This window comes from Myxocyprinus asiaticus, chromosome 37, assembly GCF_019703515.2.
Source record: "Myxocyprinus asiaticus isolate MX2 ecotype Aquarium Trade chromosome 37, UBuf_Myxa_2, whole genome shotgun sequence".
Classification (NCBI taxonomy): domain Eukaryota; kingdom Metazoa; phylum Chordata; class Actinopteri; order Cypriniformes; family Catostomidae; genus Myxocyprinus; species Myxocyprinus asiaticus.
This window is the reverse complement of record NC_059380.1, coordinates 5387137-5409344: the sequence shown is the minus strand read 5'-3', so window position 1 is coordinate 5409344 and position 22208 is coordinate 5387137. Positions and strand designations below refer to the sequence as shown.

At 38.2% G+C, this 22208-nt stretch overlaps 1 protein-coding gene across 2 annotated transcripts in view; it reads left to right on the top strand.

The window, feature by feature from the left end:
• The window catches only part of LOC127427574 (ephrin type-B receptor 2), a 217435-nt gene that overhangs the window by 68946 nt on the left and 126281 nt on the right, over positions 1-22208 (top strand). The window contains exons 1-3 of one of the 2 annotated variants that reach the window (XM_051675234.1): positions 4780-4833; positions 17216-17224; positions 21066-21750. In XM_051675234.1, coding sequence (XP_051531194.1) covers positions 4780-4833; positions 17216-17224; positions 21066-21750 — 748 coding nt within the window. Of the gene's footprint in view, positions 1-4777; positions 4858-17215; positions 17225-21065; positions 21751-22208 lie in introns of those variants that run through there. The other variant, XM_051675233.1, reaches the window with a different exon arrangement.

Here is a 22208-nt window from a genome sequence, read left to right as displayed (position 1 = left end):
ATCGCTATCATTTTCAAGGCCCCGTCTTAAGCCCTTAAAGCACATTTAAAATGCTCAAATAGCCTAATGCAAGATTAATGAAAAGTGTGTAAATTAATAAGTATTTCCGATAGCTAACACAAGTAATTATGTTGGCCTCAAGCTGAGCCTCTGAAAGGAGTTTTGTACTCTAATGCTTGCAAAAGGAAATCAAAACAGTTGTCTTTGACTGTGATAAAACCTAAACTTCCTCCGTTCCCATCAAGCGACATTGTTTCCAAAAATCCTAACAACTTTCTCCTACTCTAATTACTAGAGGAAATTAATTAAGCCATCAATGCTATAACATGGATTATTCACAGGGGATGTCTAACGGCCATTCTGAACCGAGAACTATCATCCATGTGCCTCTTAGGACCCCGAGGAGCAAAATGTGTTCTCTTTGACCACAAATATTCTTTAACACCAACTAATCAGAAGCGGATAGAGTAACTGGCCTCCAGTAATTAGGAGAATTTATTTTCCGACCCAGTGTCTCACCACAGAGCTACAGAAAGGCTGACTAATACTGTTGCTTGGAGGTCTGACCTGACGTAGAACAGCTGGAGTACTTGAAGTGATTGTTTTTGGATTATGGAACATGACTTATTACTACTGATTCAAATGGTGATTTCTTGTTTGATTACAATTCTCAATTCTCTCTCCCTTTCAGTGCCACTCAAAGCTTCAGCATCAATGCAGACATGCAGAAAAGGTGTCTCTCTATATTTCTACAAACTGTAGAAGAGTTAATTAATTTTTGATGCAAATCTGCATAGAGGGGCTATTTATTTAGCTCTGTGTTATTTATAGGCCATTATATCCATGCTGAATTTTTGGATAAGAGGCAGCAGCACCTGTGTTGCAATTCATAGCTCTTTTTTTCACTTGTATACTCACTGACACATGCATGCCAGGCAGTCTGCATATTTTTCAAAGTTATGAATATTAAACGTAAGTGTAATTTCTCAAAATATATTTTGGAAAGCTATTGTATTATATTATAGAGAGTCACAGTAATTGAGAACCTCAGCTTGCACGTTTTTGCATGAGCATGCTGTATACACAAACCAAATTAAATGCCAGTTTCGTAGTGCTTGGTACATAAAAATTCAGCTATACAGTATGATGTTTATTTTATTTTTTCATAATGTGCATTGTCATGATTTCAGCATTATTTTGCATTACGCACAGTACATGCCTACAGTGCAAAACAAGCTTTGCTCTATGTTAAGAGAAGTCAGTCTGAACACAGTTTTAGTGTCTCTCATGGGTAGATATGGCTAGAACCGTGCATTATGCGTATTTGTGGATATTCATTCCCATTTGCCTGCAGAGGCAAAGTCTGTAAAAGATTTGCTTTTCCCACTATCAGTATGCTGCTACATGGTGTGTACAGTGGTTATCTCATCTTTGTCCAACTGCTAACCTACATCCTGTAACCTCTGCCGTGGAAGATCTAGATAGTTGGCTGTTGTCTCTAAAATATCTTGGCTGAATCACACAGCGGAGAAGCAGAACTCAGTAACCCACTATTTCCTTTCCCTTCCTGATTTTACAGCACTTTTCATCTTTACTACTGGAGACTGCTCTAATATCGAAGCAGCTTTAAGGCTGATTCGTGTCAAACATGTTGATAGTATTTTATGGAGCTGTTGGTTAACTGGAATCACATGCCTCTATAAATGTCTGGATAAAGAATGATGTTAATGCACTTTGAGTTATGAAATATTCATAGCTTATTATACTTCCGCAGCATTTGCTTGGGCAAAGACTGAGGATAAAAAAAGCTAAAGTTCTATATTTGGTGTTAATGTCAGAACCTCTTTCTATCTCATTTGGATCTAGTTTCTGGGGTTATTTGTAATTTAGGAACCTCTCAGAAACATTGGAGACAACATTAGCAGGAGGATGAAAAGACTTCCCTTACTGTTCATTGATAATAGAAGATAGATGCAGTGTTTCCCACAGGATTTTGTGAGACTGGTGGGTGGACCTCAGACCCTATAGGGGGGTCCGGAGGCATTCTCCCCATAAGAAAATTTTGTACATTGTAAAGTTAAATGCATCAATCTGGTACAATTTGAGAGCAAAATTAAGAGGCTAGATCTATGAAGAACTTTGTGCTCTTGTAAACAATTTTGCGCTCTAGTAGTAATTTAATCATAAACACATTGGTTTTATAGATATGAATGGTGATGACACGGCAAAAAAGTCACACCCACAAAGCATGGTAAATGAGATGGAGTTTAACACAGTTCAAAAACTGAACTGAAACTACTCTGACCTACTGCCCCTTTCTCTGATGCCAAAATCACCTGCTGTCTCTCCCTCAGGGGAGGCTGTCTCCCCTGCTGCCCCTATAGGATGTACCTGCCCTGCTGCCCCCCTCTGAATGTCTGTCCCTCTAAAAGAGTCAGCTGAGGCTGTCTCTCCTGCTGCCCGTGCTGTCTCTTCTGCACAAAGAAACAAGTTACGTTAAAATTCCACTGTTACTCCAGTTTATTTCTTGACAAAAGCCAATGAATAATCTGTTTGGCTATTGACTTGCCATCTAACTATGCTAGCTATCCTAGCTAGCTACTTCTGTAGCTGTTTCTTCCTCATCTGGTGGTCGAATTCGCTCTCTCTTCTTCTCTCTAAAATGCTCAAGATCTGAAAATCAAGGGTACAAACATTAAGCTTAAAACAGTAGCGTCATTTCAACTTGATTAGATAACATTACAAATAGCCTAACGTTACATGATGAGCCAACTTGCTCCTCAGATGCTGAAAATAGTTACATTGTCAGAGCCTTTGGTAATAATGTTAACATTAGATAATTAGCTAATGTTAGCTAGCTAGATATAATGTTACACACATTATACATTGTTTTTCATGACAAGCAGCCAGATATGTCAGTCGACATAAGCGAGGAGACTGACAGCTAATGTAAACGTTACTTAACTTAGCTAACATTAGATTAATGTTAATTATCAATGATAACTTCTGCAGTAACTTTATCTGTTTGCTGTCGTACGTTGCAGGGCTCGACATTAAGCATTGTCATGTGCTTGTCCTCCGGACAAGTAAATTGTTCATTCACTTGTCCGAGTAAAAACATTACTTATCCGGAGAGAAAAAAGGACATTTAAGTTACATGCTCAAGTAACATGTCAAAGTTTCTGTTGTATGTTTCCTAAAATTACGACCGATGCCCAACCTAATAGTGTACCTATGCAGTCAACTCAATTATCTGTGACAGAAATGTAAACTGCACTGGGGAGGGGAGGAGGCTATTGTCATATGATAATTATTTTATGTTACGTATGGTAGTCAAATAAAGAAAAGCCTTGATCGCCATCATCTACAGCAGGGGTGCTCATAGTTTTATGGAATGAGATCTACTTTTTCATCATGTTATTGCAGCAAGATCTATCATGTACAATAAAGGCTATACACTATCACAGTACCAAAATTTCAGTAGTCTGTAGTGAAATTTGACGATTCTCAATATCAGCTTCAAAACCACAACAAATAATAACAGCAACTAATATGTTAATTATGGAAGAATGGTTTCAGGTTCTTAATTATTCAAGACTAGTAAACAGTCAGTAATAAAATAACAATAAAAAACAGCAATGAATAGAAATGCATTAAAAATAATAAATGCTTTTTAACAGCTTTAAAAGTTTTTAACAGCAGTGGGCTATCAAGTATTCAAGGAAAAATTCAGAATGAAATGCAACATAAAACTACTACTGGTCTTTACTGTATGATTATAATACATTAATACTTTTTAAATGTAGTCAAGAGCAGTGAGTGTTTTCTCATTTTCTTGTTATGGTTGTTTGATTATTATAATGACACACTAGACAGCAGCAGGTCTATTAGCTTACATTTACAATTACAAGTCCGAGATTTTAATACAAATCCGCTATTTTCCTCCGCTGTTCACTTTCACTTTAGACATCACACTTTGTGTTTATATGAATACCTCACCAAGACGAGCATTTTGGAGGACTTTTGAAATGTATTTGACCACTCAGGCGCGCATTAGCATGATCATTTTCGGAACACATGCACATGTTCAGCACACACACATAGGCCACCTGTCAATCAAACAGGCCACAGCTGTTACTAGATCGCTTTCGAATTATAAAATGACGTGCTCTGGATTACTTTCAACAGCAGAATAAGAATATGAACTTTCTAATAAGTGACACAGACCTAGGCTATCACAAATATAGCCGGTTACTTTTTTGTTATTGATGTTTAAATCAGTCTGCTTGTCTGGTTGTAAAATTCTCTTTCACTTGCCCCTTCTAAAATCCAGTTGTCCCGGACAAGCGTTAATTTTGAGCCCTGCTGATTGATAATGATACATTTGTGTTTGGACTAGTGGATAACTGCAGTGGATACGGTAATGTTAGTTAATGTTACGAACCTCAAACGATGTTGTGTCCTTAAAATGCCTTGGTTCTGACTGACTGGGAGTGAGAGATGCTTTGCCAAAGCAACGGCGCAAAACACAACGTTAGAGACCTTTTACGTTATTATGAGAAGTGTAAAAATATTTTCGGTTCATTATGAATCTGTGGCGGGACAAATTAGGGCCACCACAGTCTAGGTAATTAATGGGAAACACTGATAGATGGCTAGATACTTTGGCTGCAATCGTTGTTGTTAAGTCTATGAACTCACAGGCATTGACCATTATTCAGAACATGACCTGGAAATATCCCGTTTAACATTTGCATATTTACTCCTGTTTCCACAGAAATGTTGATGGACTCCACAACGGCGACCGCAGAGCTGGGCTGGACCGTATATCCTGTGTCAGGGACAAGTGACAGCAGTGTAAGTCCTCTTTTAAATGTATCTCTAAATTAACAAGCGTCTATTTCTACTTCATTTCCCAAAGATGCACTTATAGGCATAGTTTATCCAAAACTAAATATTTTCTCACCCTCTTGTTCTCCAAATAGGGCTGTGCAATATGGAAATATGGAAAATTCACTAAAATAGCACCAATTATAGTAACATTAAACATTTACCAAAGTCTAAGTGCAATGTTGACTTATTAATAGAACTACTATTCATTGCAATGCGCATTAAATCTCTTAAATCCTCATCCTCCACAATATTTATCGTCATCAGGCTGTCTTTTCACTTTGAATATGGAATGCAAGTGATTTGTTTCAGGGCAGCAAGTGCCGCATTGAAATCCAAATGAAAAGCTCGTCTCGTTCTGCTTTTAGTGCTGACACTGCCGATGGAAATGTAACTCTTCCAAATTGTTTAGTTATCATTAGCTGACGTTTCAGAAGCTTGGCGGCAACGTGTACAAAGTTGAAATTATGTTACATTTGAGCGGAACGTCAACAGACCATCCATGTGGTAAAAAGCTGACAACAGACGCGAATAATTTTTTTTTGTTACAAGTCCCACCAGCGTTTGGTTTATAAGAGCTCCTTTCTCTAACACGGACTCACTGTTGCTATATATACACTATATGGCCAAAAGTTTGTGGACACCCCCTTCTAATTAATGAATTTGTTTACTCCATTAAATCCAGTAAAGAAAAATTGTAATGTTTCTTTATGTAATGGCTTGGGCTTTGTGTGCTTCCAAATTTGTGGCAGCTGTTTGGGGATAGACCTTTTCTGTTCCAGCATGACAATGCCCCTGTGAACAAAGTGAGGTCCATAAAGAAATGGTTTACTGTGTCTGGCGTAGAAGAAATTGACTGGCCTGCACAAAGCCCAGACCTGAACCCCACTGATCACTTTTGGGGTGAACTGGAACAGCAACTGTAAGTTAGGCCCCATCGAGTTCCTGACCTCACTGATAGCCTTGTGTCTGAATGAGAGCAAATCCCTGCAGCCATGTTACTACATACAGTACAGTGGAAAGCCTTCCCAAAAGAGTGGAAGCTGTTATTACAGCAAAGGGGGAAATTGATGCCTAAGGTTTTGAAATCAAATGTTCATCAAGCACATATGGTGTCCACAAACTTTTGGCCATATAGTATATATATATATATATATATATATATATATATATATATATATATACACTATATTGCCAAAAGTATTCGCTCACCTGCCTTTAGACGCATATGAACTTAAGTGACATCCCATTCTTAATCCATAGGGTTTAATATGATGTCGGCCCACCCTTTGCAGCTATAACAGCTTCAACTCTTCTGGGAAGGCTTTCCACAAGGTTTAGGAGTGTGTTTATGGGAATTTTTGACCATTCTTCCAGAAGCGCATTTGTGAGGTCAGACACTGATGTTGGACGAGAAGGCCTGGCTCGCAGTCTTCACTCTAATTCATCCCAAAGGTTGAGGTCAGGACTCTGTGCAGGCCAGTCAAGTTCTTCCACACCAAACTCGCTCATCCATGTCTTTATGGACCTTGCTTTGTGCACTGGTATGCAGTCATGTTGGAACAGGAAGGGGCCATCCCCAAACTCTTCCCACAAAGTTGGGAGCATGGAATTGTCCAAAATCTCTTGGTATGCTGAAGCATTCAGAGTTCCTTTCACTGGAACTAAGGGGCCAAGCCCAGCTCCTGAAAAACAACCCCACACCATAATCCCCCCTCCACCAAACTTCACAGTTGGCAAAATGCAGTCAGACAAGTACCGTTCTCCTGGCAACCGCCAAACCCAGACTCGTCCATCAGATTGCCAGAAGGAGAAGCGTGATTCGTCACTCCAGAGAACGCGTCTCCACTGCTCTAGAGTCCAGTGGCGGCGTGCTTTACACCACTGCATCAGATGCTTTGCATTGCACTTGGTGATGTATGGCTTGGATGCAGCTGCTTGGCCATGGAAACCCATTCCATGAAGCTCTCTACGCACTGTTCTTGAGCTAATCTGAAGGCCACATGAACTTTGGAGGTCTGTAGCGATTGACTCTGCAGAAAGTTGGCGACCTCTGCGCACTATGCACCTCAGCATCCGCTGACCCCGCTCTGTCATTTTACGTGGCCTACCACTTCGTGGCTGAGTTGCTGTCATTCCCAATCGCTTCCACTTTGTTATAATACCACTGACAGTTGACTGTGGAATATTTAGTAGCGAGGAAATTTCACGACTGGACTTGTTGCACAAGTGGCAACCTATCACAGTACCACGCTGGAATTCACTGAGCTCCTGAGAGCGGCCCATTCTTTCACAAATGTTTGTAGAAGCAGTCTGCATGCCTAGGTGCTTCATTTTATACACCTGTGGCCATGGAAGTGATTGGAACACCTGAATTCAATTATTTGGATGGGTGAGCGAATACTTTTGGCAATATAGTGTATATATGTGTGTGTGTGAGTGTGTACATTGTGATTTTTTTTTTTTGTTTTTTTTTTTTTTAGATATTGCGATTTTAATTGCAATTTTGGCAAATGTTTTTCTTTTTTCATACATTTTACATTAAAAATGTCAGTTTTCAAAAAGACATTTCAGGAGAGAAAAATTTGTGATAGAAAATTGCTTCAGCTATTTCTTTATGGCTTTTTGTTTTTCTTTCTTTATTCACCTTCCTGATTTCTGTTCTATTCTCTCGCTGGTCCTTTTTTTTTTTTTTTTTGCGAACTGCATTTTGATTAGCGAGATTTCGAATTAGTGAGAATAGTGAATTAAACACCACAGATTGCATATTGCTGCGATTTAGAAATTGCACACGCTCATATCGCGATTATATTGCGATTGCAATTGCGATTAATCAATTAATCTAGCTGTCGTCCCAAACTTGTATATCAAAAGGAGATGTTATGCAGAATTTTAGCCTCAGTCACCCTTCACTTTCATTTTATTGAAAAAAGATGCAATGAAAGTGAATGGTGACAGAGGCTAACATTGTGCCTAACCCTTCCTTTTGTGTTCGATGGCTTTGGAACAATATGAGGGTGAGTAAATGATGACAGCATTTTTCATTTTTGTATGAACTATTCCTTTAAGGCAGGCGTGAAAATATCCATTATTGTTATATCTTTGTTGAACATGAGAGCGATAATATATGCAATTCATTTCCAGATAGCGCCCCAAAGAGTGGGTTTCATCCATCTAGATTCATGCCTGGCCAGCACCTGCTGGTCAGGTAGTAATTAGTTGTCTCCTCCCCCACACCAGGTTCTTCCGAACGGATCAGAAAATTATATTCCTGAGTAATTTGCTGGTGCATTTCTGAAAAACCACCCCCTATTCAATTCAATTATTTTTGCTTCCGTGTCTGTTTTTGAGGGATAGTTCAAATTATACCATGTGTGTCTGGAAGCTGTAAAAAAGGAAGACTGTGAGGGAAAAAAAAGGAAAAAAGTGAGGGAGAAAAAGAGGATAGAGTACTGTGGTTGTGCAACTTCAAAGTTCCTGAGATATAATTTTGCTCACCGTCTTCTCTTCGAACCTGAGGGCACACAGCTTTCTTTCTGTACTGATTGGAGCAATCAATATAAAAGAACAAAGAGGTCCAAAGTCTCAGTGTCTGAGGATCTGGATTCAATCTGTACAAAAAAGATTCACCTCTCCTCGTTCTCTCTAACAAAAGAAATGGAATTACACACGCTTTGCGTCACCACATCTTTTTCATCTTTGCAACTCAAAACTGCAACAAAACTGCAAAAGTCCAATTATTTCAGTACCGTTGTTGATGGCAACACACGTCAGAAGGAATGTTTAAATATAAAGTTTGAAATGTGTTCAAATGCAGAAGTTATACTTGTTTTTGACACATTTAAAAATGCAGACTTCCAAAATGGCCCCAGTGTCTCTTAAGGAAATGGATTCTTCAGCAAGGAATGCTGGTGATCGGTCCCACGTACCCTAGTCTTCATTTATTCTGCTGCCTGATACCTAGGGTTGGGAATCGTAAGGATTCCGGTCCCGATTCCTCTTAACGATTCCGGTTCATTAACGGTTCCATTAACGATTCCAGTAATTCTTTTTATAATTTTTTTTTTTTTAATAATTAGTTAGAAATGAGAAATGCAGTTCATATTGTATTTACTACCCTCTGCTGTCTGTTACCAAATAATGAGATCAGCTCAGATTTCTAGAGAGCAGATGTAACAAATCAGAAATACATTTAATACATTTCTTGTGAAAGGTGTGTTTGCAGACTTTTTAGAGACATATTACAATCCAATAATAGATCCTTACTTTATTTTAAATAAAGAAATCTAAACCAATACAAAATGTGATGGCATATTTCATTAATTCATTTATTATTATAAAAGTACACTTATTACAACAAAACTTGTGTATCTTTAATTATACATTGTCATAAGGAAAACCAGTCAGTAACTGCCCTGCTTGATTTAATAGACACAGCAGGTCATCATTAAATAAACAGTAACAGTTCCAGAGACAGTTTAGTGTGTGTTTTGTACTTCAGGCTTGTGAGACTTCAACAGTTCTTATTTATTTACGAGTTGGACATTGATAACTTGCACATCAGCATAAGATTACTTGTATACTGGAAGTGCTGTATTTCTCACGCTGTAGATTCAAAAGAACCGGCTCATTAGATTGGTTCTTTTGGGAATCTGACTATACCGGATGCACCATATGTTTTGCGCTGTTGATTCAAAAGAACCGGCTCCTTTGAATAATTATTTCAGGAATCGAACTGTACCGGAAGCGTATATGTTTTGTCCTGTGAAAAGAGCAGGCTCGAGACTCGTTTGATTGGGAATTAAATACGCTGCTAGAACTGTGTGTTTTTACGCTGAATAGTCAGTATAGGGCAGCGCTGCTGCAGAGATGCACTGCTGGAAACACTGTGAGAGTATTTGAGGATGGTGTTCCAGCCACATCGGCGGAAAATTGCACACTGGAGAACCGTTAATGGAACCGAAAGTCATGAAGTTCATACGATTCGGGTATTTTTTAAAGAATGGAACCAGTTTTGAACAAGAACCGGTTCTCGGTTCCCAACCCTACTGATACCACATATTTTCAAAGAGCGGATACATTTTCTTGAAGGAAATGAGATGGGAATAGTCGCTAAGTAGAAATAGCACACATTAAGTACAACGGTGGTTCCCCGCAGCAGCACTAAACAGGTGGGATTGTGTAAACCTTACAGAGAGAGAGAGGCTTTAAGTTATTGTCTTACTCCCATGCAGAGCCATGTAGGCTTAACTAAAGTATCAGTGTCAGTCAAAATATAGAGCACTCCATCAACAGTTGGCTCTCATGGCACTGAATAGCTTTGCAAAACAAACCCCTATTGCAGAGCTGTCAAGGAAAAAAAATCCAGATGTGGTTCACTCATTCATTCACTCATCCATCCATTCATTCATTTATTCATTCATTCTTGTGAACTGTGCTATGTACTTCAACCTCTTGACGTTTTATGTAGATGGAAATGGAAGCCTTAAGCGATAATTCATGCAGAGGACTTGTAGTAAGCATTACGTCACCCATTCATTCAATTCTGGCATCTCATCCAATCATGATCTAGCCTATGCCTTATAAGGTACAACAGCTGTCTCTCATTGTTCGATACGCTGCGTTGCTTTCCCTCAACACCACCAGTTTAGGTCCCGTCCTGCTGTACGGGGTTTAGCTCCTCTCCCCTGCTGTCATCGCCTTCCGGCAGGATCTGATGTTTCGAGACTTGTTGGGACCTGCACATCATCAGACCTTTTGAAACTTAAATGTTAACATTTCAGAGGTCTTAAAGAATATCAATAAAGAAATGTTTGATAGGATTATCTTTTATTGACTCTATTCATTTTTGGGCAGAAATGTGGCTATGTTTTAAGACAACATCCTAGATAGTGAAGGATACCTTGAAATTTTAAAAAGAATATTCCGGGTTCAATACAGGTCATGCTCAGTCGACAGTATTTGTGGCATAATTTTGATTACCTCAAAAATTATGTAGACGCGTCCCTCTTTAAAAAACAAAACAAAACAAAAAAAATGCTAAAATCTGGTTTACGATTGGGCCCAATCCGTAAACGTTAAATACTCACAGTGAAAAGTATAGCCACAAGGTGTAAACAATATGCATGGTAACATGGTTTAAGTGTGATGAAATCACTTACTAACCTTTTTTGTGTAAAGTTACTGTATATCTATTTGAAATATTTGTTGCCATGACAAAGCAACACAAATAAACTTTCATAAAATTCTTAGCTTCACATTTCTGACTTTTAAACCCTCAAAAATTTGGCCCCATTGCCTCACTGTAACCTCGATTTTTGCAAAGGGACGAGTCGAAATTATATTTGTGGTAATCAACATTATGCCACAAATGCAAGCATAAAGTTGTATTGAACCCGGAATATTCCTTCGACTACATTTGTTTTGTTTTTTTTTTTACTTTAAATGAGCATACAAGACTTTATTTCACATAAAAAACAGAATCAAGCACAACAGATAGTTAGCTACTGTTCAGTCTAAAAACAATCTGAAAGAAAGTGGTTGAGAAAATCTTCTTTTCGAGAGTGCTTTCAATAATACATCTCTGAGCAGGCTTGTGGATTATATTACAGAGATAAGTGTGAACCTCTCAATTCATTATCTTGACAATTTAACTCCGCAAAAGCTTGAAGTAGTTTCATCTTCTTCAAGGGCACGTAAAAAGGATGTATCCAAAAACGCACTACGTTGTCACTTATTATGCAGCACTGAAAGTGTTTTCACAGATTTGCTCTGAAATGTTTACAGAGATTGTGTTACAAAGTACGTCTGTGAAACACGAATTTCCCTAACCCCCTCAGGAGAAACTAGTCCTGTCCGAATAGGGCTATAGACGGTGGTATGTAAAAATTATTCTTAATTTGTAACTGCTATAGTGCGTGCACATCCTCATAATGTTGCAAATTGAACCATTACCGGCTTAGTTAGATAACACCGTTACAGTGGACATTACAAATGTGTATAAATGCGTCTGTGTTAAAACCCAGTTATGGTCATTCATCTCGACTTGTTGCTTACTGATGCAGAACATGCAAATAAGCCAGTACATTTGTGTAACTAATTGTGGTAATAGTGTGGCTCCGTCGAGACTGCCTCTAGGTTCAGATCAAAACACTATCATTCATCATCTGTGACTTTACATGCTAATGAACAGCTACCATCTGATTTTCTAGTAATAATGAACAACGGAATGAAATTTGACCGACTTTTGCTATTAACGTGAATGTGGGTCTGCCGTTAAAGGGAATGAAAATTCTGTCATCATTTAGGCCATGTCCACACTAATACATTTTCATTTGATTTGGCTACGTTTACGCCTCTCATCCACACTCGAAAGGCTCTCCAAAACCACATACTTTAGAAAACAAATTACATAAGGAAATTGAAAATGGAGTTTTAAAACTGTTAAAACGGAAGTTGGGTGAAAATATAGCCTCGTTCACCATTCACTTTCATTTTATGGAAAAAAGATGCAAGGGTGACTGAGACTACCATACCACCTAACATCTCCTTATGTAGTTCATGGAAGAGAGAATATAAAAGAAAGGTTCTCTTTTAACCAATCTTTTAAAGAGTTGTTGTGCTTTTATTTAAAACCATGCAGTTGTAGTATTACTGAATGGCATGACATGAGCTACATGATGTCGTCAATGCCTGGTTATAATATGTACACCAACAAAAACTTATTAGAGCTGGCCTAAAAAGCATTTGCTGTGGGAAATGTCCTGAAATCAGTTCCACTGCGGAATGCCCTGTATCAATTTGAGTTAGTCTATAAAACAGTAATGGGGTCCCTTCATCACAGAATCAAATCTCTGTGTGGTCACATATCAAGATTAAAACAAGCAGTCCTTGGCAGCGTGACTCTTTTGTCATGTCCCTGATTTATATGAAGGGAGATATGTAAACATGATCCAGAAGGAGAGAGACAAGGGTTAAAGAAGCAATAGGAAGCTTGTTTTTCTAACTTCACATGTTGTGCATTACCAGTGGATGGAGGTAATTGAAGCTGACTGCCAAAGACAGCTCAGTTTATAGGTCGGGTCTAATTTTTTGCCTTTCTCTCAATCACTTTCTCTCTATCTGTCACTCTTACTGACAGTGGGGAGCTCAGTACCTCACTTGGGGTTGCAGTCCCACTGCACTTTAACTCAAATATCTGGATGTCATTTGTCCCACACGTCCCCTCAGGACAGATGTCTCTATGTGTCTCTGGCTGTCAGATTTCCCACAACTGCAAATTGGGTAACTGTCCCCGAGGAGCCGTCATACATGCTCCCCTTCTCCCCTTTGTGTGAATTATTTATGTAGATTTACAACGTATTTGTCCAAGAAATGCTTCACACACAGGCCATCAGCACTGCAATGGGATGTGGAGTCAGCATATTTCATAGAAGGCCTCATCAGCACCATTCTACTAGTTACAAATGTTGTAATACAAATGACAACCCTGGGAGAGCTTTAATTGCCGGCTTCATGTAAATGTCACAAGGTTGTGACTGTTTATTTGTAAAAGATGCTGAAGTCAAAATAAAAGTTCAGAGCCGTGTCATGGCTGAGCAGTTAATATAACAGAAATCGTGAACGCGGCCAACATCTTCGTCCCCTGGAGCTAGCCTGTTTCATAATTCAGCACAAGCACGCGGTTCCACTCGGCTGTGTCAGTCTAGTTGAGAGAGCCTCTGTCAGGCAGACTTATAGATTACAGCTCAGTTGAACTTTCTCTCTTCTTGGGTGGCAGGGGAGTTATCGATTTAAAAGTTCTCTCCACAAAAACATTGTGTAATATATCACAGGTCTCTTTCTCCCAGAGCAAGTTACAAGGCAATTCGAATTTAATTCTGACTTCCAATTTTTTAATCACCATTTATATAAATTAGATGTTAAATGAAGACACTATTTACATTAAATTAGTCATATAGCTAGCTAAAATATTACACTTGCCAAAGAGTCATCATCGTTAAGGATAAATTTAGGGGCCTTCTCAGAGGACGCATTCTTGCGTGCAAAAACAGCAAGACGGAAGGCCAATGCACATAGGTCTTTAAAAGTTTTGCTGTTTAAATATATCAAACAAAATTTGATGTAGTTCTTGCCTGTGCCACGTTTGAGTGTTTTTGTTTGTGTGTGTTACTGTGTGGGTGCTAGGCTGTTCTGGATGGTTGCTAACTGGTCACAAATGAGCCCACCCCCAAATGATACTCTGGTCCCTATTTCAATGTTTTTTTTGTTTGTTTTTTTTTTTGCTCAATTTATTGTCTTACAGGTAAAAATCATCTGATCGCTTATAACCCACCCTTTTCTCAACAAGGTTCAAATCCCCAACCCTAACCAATAGGAACAGTAATACTAACTGGGTTTCCATCCACATATTTGTCATGCAAATTTTGGGAATGCTGGATTGAAACACCTAGATGCAAATAAAATCTACAAAATGTGCATCAAAAACGTACATGCTTGCTTGAGGTTAATAAGTAAACAAATTTACCAAATATATTACTATGGAATATATAGGATTATAGACATGCATCAAAAAAGTCATGGGAATTTGTCTCAACAAGCCATGTGAATACATTTGCCCAGAGAATATTTTCAATATAATCGCATAGCATGTCAAATTTCATCTGCTGCTGAACGCTAGCAAACATAAAGTTCATAAGAGCACTTGGTCTGCACGTCTAAACCACAAGAAGGAATTGATTACATTCAATAAAAGAACCATAGTGCCTTCAAATTCCATTTTTATTTCTACTTTGCGCCATTTTCCCCAAAAGTGACTATTTTGTTCTCTAAAACACATGGTGATGGAAGCAATGCTTTATTCGTAAATAGTTTTTGCGATATTCCGGTTTTTCACATAAATTACATTTGTAACTTGACTAGTGATGCATGTCTTAGCAAATACTACTTATTAATATAGACATCAATGTCCAGTCTGTCTCAGGACTACATAAGGTTAAGAAAAGAGGAACACAGAATCCATTCATTCTGTTGTCATGACTGAAAGGATCAACATATCTGGACCATGTGGGGTCCATAAGTCCCAGGTTGTGTTCCCATCCAGTGGACCGAAGCTCTAGGTTGTGCACCAGCAGTCTCTGTGATGGTCCTCCTTATATTTGCGTGTGACCCTCAAAGCATAGCCTGAGCCCTTAGACCTAATGGTGCCATAATTTTGTTGGTGCTTTTTGTATTTGGGTGCCAGTAAATAGGGCCTTGAACCAGTGGTGCACCAACTCTAAAGTGCACCTCTATGCTACGTTCTGAGCTATTAATATAGACTTCAAAAGAGGGCAGCCAGGCTCATCATTTGGCTCCTAACACACTTGAGTCGATAAATGTCCATAAACACTTGCGTGAAAGGGACATTACCCATAGATTCAGGAGGAAGTCCAAGGAGTCTAAGGGATCATCTTCTTTGATGTCAGTTGGGTGAATTTCACGAAGAAAAATTAAATATTATATGAATATAATAATATTATAATATTTAAATTTAGTAAAATATTTTAATTTATTAATATAATAATATTATAAATAAATATGATTATTATTTTATATTAATTATAAAATATAATTGATTTAAAAAAAAAAAAAAATCTGTCACCATGAATTAAATTTAGTACAGCAGTTGAAATTCAGTATAATGCTAAAATGATTTTACCACATAAAAAAAAAAGCAAAAAAAAAAAAAAAAATGCACGTTTTCTTTTGCATTGCAGTAATGGGGAGCTTAATTTTCATGAAAATATTGCCACAATACAAAAAGTCTTAATGGTCCTAAAATGTTATTTTATTTATGCAAAATATAATTTCTAAAATTCAAAGTAAAAATGTTTTATTTTAAAATTATGTGGACATGTTCTTGACAGATTTTGTGAGATTCACCCAGCTAGTTTCTTCAGCCATTTTTAAACAATATGAAATGTAATTACATTATCACACCCTTAATGTTTATTGTGGTTACAGCACTGATTCCAAACACACAGCCATTAAATGTACATTTTGTTATTGTATTTTCTTCTGAAAATTCGACCTCTTTGCAAACGATCAACCCTCCATAGTTAAAAATAAATAAAATAAAAAACAGGCCTTGGAGCATTGCATATTTTTTTTTTGTTTTTTTTTTTGGGGTTTGCCACATTTCTAAATCTTGGCTCAACTCCCCAATTAATGCTGAATGCTGATTCGCTCTTTTACATAAAACTCACGGTCACCCTTTAGCCACACTCCAACCGAGATTCCATGGAAAAAGCTGCGGAAATTAAGACGTTTCTTCTAATTTCACACTCAGTGCTTGATCGCTTGTCTCTTATTATGTCTCATTTGGTTCTCCTCTTTACCACTGATGAAAGAGTGGTAGAGATGCCGAGATGGCACAAAGGGAGGCCTTCCTTTAAAGGCCGTTTTTTTTTTTAGCCCACCCCTCTCCTCCTTCCATCATGCTGTGCCCTTGCTTACTCAGTCTGTCATTATCAACCGTCTTTTTTTTTTAATTCCTAATTTGATTAGTCAAAGTGACAGGCTACAAACAAGGGGATGCTACACTCTGTCTTCTCTTGTTAAACACCCTTCATCCCCACCCCACTTTCTGATGAATGGAAGAATGGGCCATCCAGAAAGGTGGTAAGGTCAATGGCTGCCCATGACCCAAGAAATATCTGCCTATTTAAAAGGATCAAGCTAAAGTGATGGATAAAAACACTTTTCTCTTGTAACTATACAGAAAACATTACCTGCTTTAAGGTGTTGTTATCATTGACAGACATCTCAGATACATGTACTTTCAGAGCCATCCACATTCCTCTAAATTAGCAAGTCCCACTAACATAGTGCAAGTGTTAATGACCACAATCCTATCCTGTATCATTTCAGTCTGTATCAGCTGACTTACATGGGAATAAAGAACAAAAGCTGCAAGAAAAGAACACTTTTTTAATTAGTCGTTTGATTCGTTTGATGGAATGGAGGTATTGTAGAGGCTTGACTTTCTCCCCCAGCCCCGTCAAAACTCTTGTCAGAATCCTTATTAAGTGGCAACTAATTTGGGAAATTATGTCAGCTGTTAAGTGAAGAGTAGGACACTCGAGGGGGAGGGAGGGTTAGGGTGATCATAGGCTTGCTAGACTATGAGGCCATGTTGCGATTAGCATTTGAAGGTGAAGAAAAGGGCTTTCCCTGTTGGACAAGGTCAAGACTTTGACTCATTTCTGTGGCTGCTCTTTGGGTTGTTTAGTTCTCAACGCATGTGTCTTGATCGCTGGCAAGTTGGCTGGAAACCACAATGGAGTCATCTGGAGTCACTTTAGGCCAGGCAGTGAAGTCCCTGGTGCATGTACCATTCTGCTTTAGTGTATGCGATATATACTTGTAAACTTAACAAGAAGTGTCTTTCACTCTATCAAACGGTTGTCCATATAATTTGATTATCTTAGGTTTGTAATGTTCAGCAGGATAGATGTTTTATGTGTGTTGCACTCAGGACTTACAAAGTTGCGCTAATTATCACTAGGTCAGCTAAAGGTAGACTCTCTGTAGGTGTAATTTTCTTTCTTTCTTTCTTTCTCTCTCTCACTCTCTCTTTTCTTTTTTTCTTTCTTTCTTTCTTTGATTAATGCCAGAAATTTTATTGTATTGTACATTTTCTTTAAATAGAATTATGACTTTATTTCACCTTCATGTCATTCCAAACCCTTTTTCTTCCTTCGACGAAAGTATACAGTGGCTGTCAAGCTCCAAAAAAGATGTCAATGACACCAAATGCACAGCATACCTAGAAATGTGAATGAGATTTGAGAGCTACAGCGGAGGGGACTATTTTTCATGACAAATAGCTTAAATTTCAGTCTGTTCCTCACACAAGGCTGTAGAATGACTTCAGAAGATTTGGTATATAGTGTTTGACTTTTATGTTGGATTTATGATGCTCTTTTGACATTTTTTGAGCATGAGAGTCCCTTTCTTTATTTGGAAAAGAGCAATGTGAACATTCTTCAAAAATGTTCCCGTTTTGTTCCACAAATGTCAAACGGGTTTGGAGTGACATGATGGTGAGTAAATGATGACAGAATATTATTATTATTATTATTATTATTTTTTTTTTTTGTGGAATGTCTTTTTAAATTATAGAACACGCACACGCACACAATTATAAAACTATGCTCAGGTGGTAACTTTCTCTTTGTCTAGCATGATGGAAGAAATTAAATTATGCTAATGCTGGATCCATATTTATGCTGCCCGAGGACAGAAACATGGCAGCACAGTATAAAATGAATGACTTTGTAAACATCAGAGTCTATCACCTGTTCTTTGTCTCAATTTGAACTATATTAATAATACATTTTCCTATACAGAGTAAGAAATAGAGAGAGTGTGACAGAAACAAACAGAGGCCAGGATCACTTGGCACAACTATGTGGGGTCTCCAGAAAACACAGGCCAATGCCAGCCGCCTCTATGCCTAGTGCCAGGGCCTGCTGGCAGGCTTGCAAGAGAATTTTACCCTAGTTCCCTCTTTATGCCTCCTGTATTCTGGCCTGTGCATGTGGGGAGAGCTTCTTAAAATATCTTTGACAACCTCAATGATTTAATGCAGGGATTCAAGCATTTATCTTGTAATTTCAAAGTCTAGCTACACATATATTAGCTAGAGGTCCCGACCTGACCGGTACCGTCAAGTTTTAATCCAGATACTGACCCGGACATGTGTAACAAGTCACATGAAATCCTCTTTGCAACCTGAACTTCTTCATAACATATTATATTATAGTATTTTTGATTTAGATTTTTTTATAAATGCACGTTTTTGAATTTTATTTGACACAGTATATAAAAAAATGTGGCTGCCCTGCATGAGGCGCTGAATAAACATGTGGCAAAACTGTCAAAGACATCCGTCCAGTGCATGTTTACATAGAAAAACAATATCAAACAGTATTTTAACATCCCCTCACTCATCTGTTTGCATTTGTCTGAGAGTGAGAGCATGTGTGTGAAACAACACAAGTAAAAAAAAAAAAAAAGAAAATAAATATATATATATATATATATATATATATATATATATATATATATATATATATATATATATATTAGGGATGGGCACGAATACTCGAGTACTCTGGTACTTGGACGTGGCAGCAATGATTGATCATGAAAACGATGAATGATGGTGATCATGCATGATGTGACTTTTTACTTAATTCAAAATTCAGTGACAATTACCTGACAACTAAACACAAACTTGTCAAAGAGGGAGCTTATTTTTAATTTTGAGATTGATTACGTTGTGATTTTGAGGGGTACATTGATTGTCAGAGACGTCTCATAGCAACCAAACTGATATACGATGCTGCAATGATATTGTTACGATAATCAAAAGAGAGTTTAATTAACCGTGTTTTGAACACCTGTCTCTGCAAAATGTTTGCTAAACACATTTTATTATCATTTAATGTAAGAACTTTGACTCGTTAATGGATATTATTTAATAAAAGTGAATGTTTGTCACTGTCTGTAAACCTCTCTGCCCTGGGTGCTGAAATGTTTGCGTGACATATCACACACCTGCATCTCAACGAAACGTGAGTTGAAGATTTCCGCACGAGTTTCCAAGTTAGAAGTCTGACATAAAGTGTCACTCCGTTGCATTTTCCCCAGTTGAAAAGTGGAAATTCCGACTCTCCGAGTTGAATGGAACACTTCATGAATTATCACAGCAACAATATGGAGCATTGCACCTTTCCCCACAGGAGCGAACACTTGGACACACACACACACACACACACACACACAAGGCATGTGGCAGTGGCCTGAAGAAGCACTTATACAGCAGGCAAGTGTTTCATACAGCTAGACAGAGCGCAGCTAAATGGAACAGAATGCAGCGTCTTCAAAACTGAACTTCAGCATAACACGCATATTAAAAACGCAATGGTTATGGCGTTTCCTGTTAAGCCAACCACGATCTGAAAATAGACGGTTCAGACAGTCACTAAACACACTGGTGCGTTCTTACTAAGATTACTATGGTAACCTGAAGGAAAAACAGTCAGACGTGCATTGCACATTCTTTCATTGAGTTGGGCAGCGAATCTTCACATAATGACAAAATATGATACATTATATTTTGATTATGCAATCTTCAACCTATAATAATGAATAGACAATACACTGGAACAACAAGACGCAATGCAGCAGCCAAAGACGTTTGTCAGACATGTTATTATATACAGTTATGTACATGTCATTGCTCCTTGAGTACTCGTCGAGTAATTAGTCAGAGTACTCGAGTAGACAAAATTACCAAAATGCCCATACGTTAGCTTGAAGTACCATCTGTTTTCTCCATGGGCAGTAAGCGAAACTCCAGCTGTATAGGCAACACACATCTTGTTCAGAGAACAAAGCACACTTACTGACAGCAGACAGCACAAGATGAGTTTCGTTCTTGCGTTCAAACACAGCTTGATAGAGCACAATTCCGAACGTATGGATCTCAAGATGTGTTTTTCTAAGTTTCAAACTACATTTAACTTGAAACAGTGACCTAAAAACTGTATGTTTATGATGCAGTGCAACCAAAGTGAGACACTCCAACAGTATCTGTCTGACGCATGTGTACATTGACGAGTCCTTATACAAGCCCTAATAATAAATCTCAGACTGATTGAAGAATTCAATTTGCAAAATGGATTGCTGTGGACTGTAGGCCAATGATTGGCTTATGTTCAGTAATATGGGAATAAACAATATATTGGATTCTAAAGCCACATTTTGTGTTGTCTTATCAATGCTTTACTCGTCTGCCACAATATATATATATATATATATATATATATATATATATATATATATATATATAGTCTGAATATATATATAACCAATATTTTAATATTAATAATAATAATAATAATAATTAATTATTTTTTTCAGTAATTACAAACCTGATCTGACCCGAAATTATACTTGAAAAACTTACATGAAAGCCAACAAACCGTTGGGTACTGTCAGGCTCGAGTCAGGAATCAGAGCAGGGATCCTGAATAAAAGCAAGTTTGTTTTACCGGTACATGTTAGTGAGTGTTGGTGCTACAAAACAAATGTGTTATTCTTTGTTTTCTATTTTCATCTCTTAGTGGGAAGAAGTGAGTGGCTACGATGAGCATATGAACACCATTCGTACCTATCAGGTGTGTAATGTCTTCGATGCCAACCAAAATAACTGGGTGCGCACCAAGTACATCCGACGGAGAGGAGCTCAACGCATTCACGTAGAGATGAAATTCTCAGTGCGAGACTGCAGCAGCATCCCAAGAGTCCCGGGTTCCTGTAAAGAAACTTTTAACCTGTACTACTATGAATCAGACTCTGACACGGCCACCAAAGTTTTTCCCCCTTGGATGGAAAACCCTTGGATAAAGGTGGATACCATTGCAGCCGACGAGAGTTTCTCGCAAGTAGACCTAGGTGGACGCGTAATGAAGATTAATACAGAGGTACGCAGTTTCGGACCTGTCTCCCGTAACGGTTTTTACCTAGCTTTTCAGGACTATGGCGGATGCATGTCTCTGATCGCCGTGCGAGTGTTCTACAGGAAGTGCCCTCGGACCATTCGGAACGGAGCGATATTTCAGGAGACGCTTTCAGGAGCCGAGAGCACCTCCTTGGTGGCGGCGAGGGGAGTTTGCATCCCTAATGCCGAGGAGGTCGACGTTCCCATTAAGCTGTACTGTAATGGAGACGGAGAGTGGATGGTTCCTATTGGCCGCTGTATGTGTAAAGCTGGTCATGAGGCTGTGGAGAATGGAACTGTTTGCAGAGGTAAGCTCGCTCATCTCTTAATCTGTAGTGATCTTTTTATGTTGCACAAAACTCAAATTGTTAGGTCACGGTTGCTTATGATCCTGAGGAATTGAGAAACAGAACACACTCTCTGTTCAATTGTCTGTGGTCTTTGAATTATTGAATTCGGTTCATACTACTGTATTGTCATTATATCAGTGTGAGCACAAATGCTCACTGAAGAATATGATGCATTACAATATTGCACCATTACGACAGAGGAGAACATTCTAGCGGTTATTTTTTCATCATGGGTTTTGGATCTACCGTTTGGAAAACAAACTGCAAAAAAATTACGATATTGATCACACTTCATGTTTTTAGGCTTCCATTTTTTTATTTGAAAGGGACCCAAAAACCATGTGCATTTTTCCACCAGCTAATTTTTAAGCATGCTGGAGCTCTAGAAATGGCCTGCTATTTACAGAATATTGTGG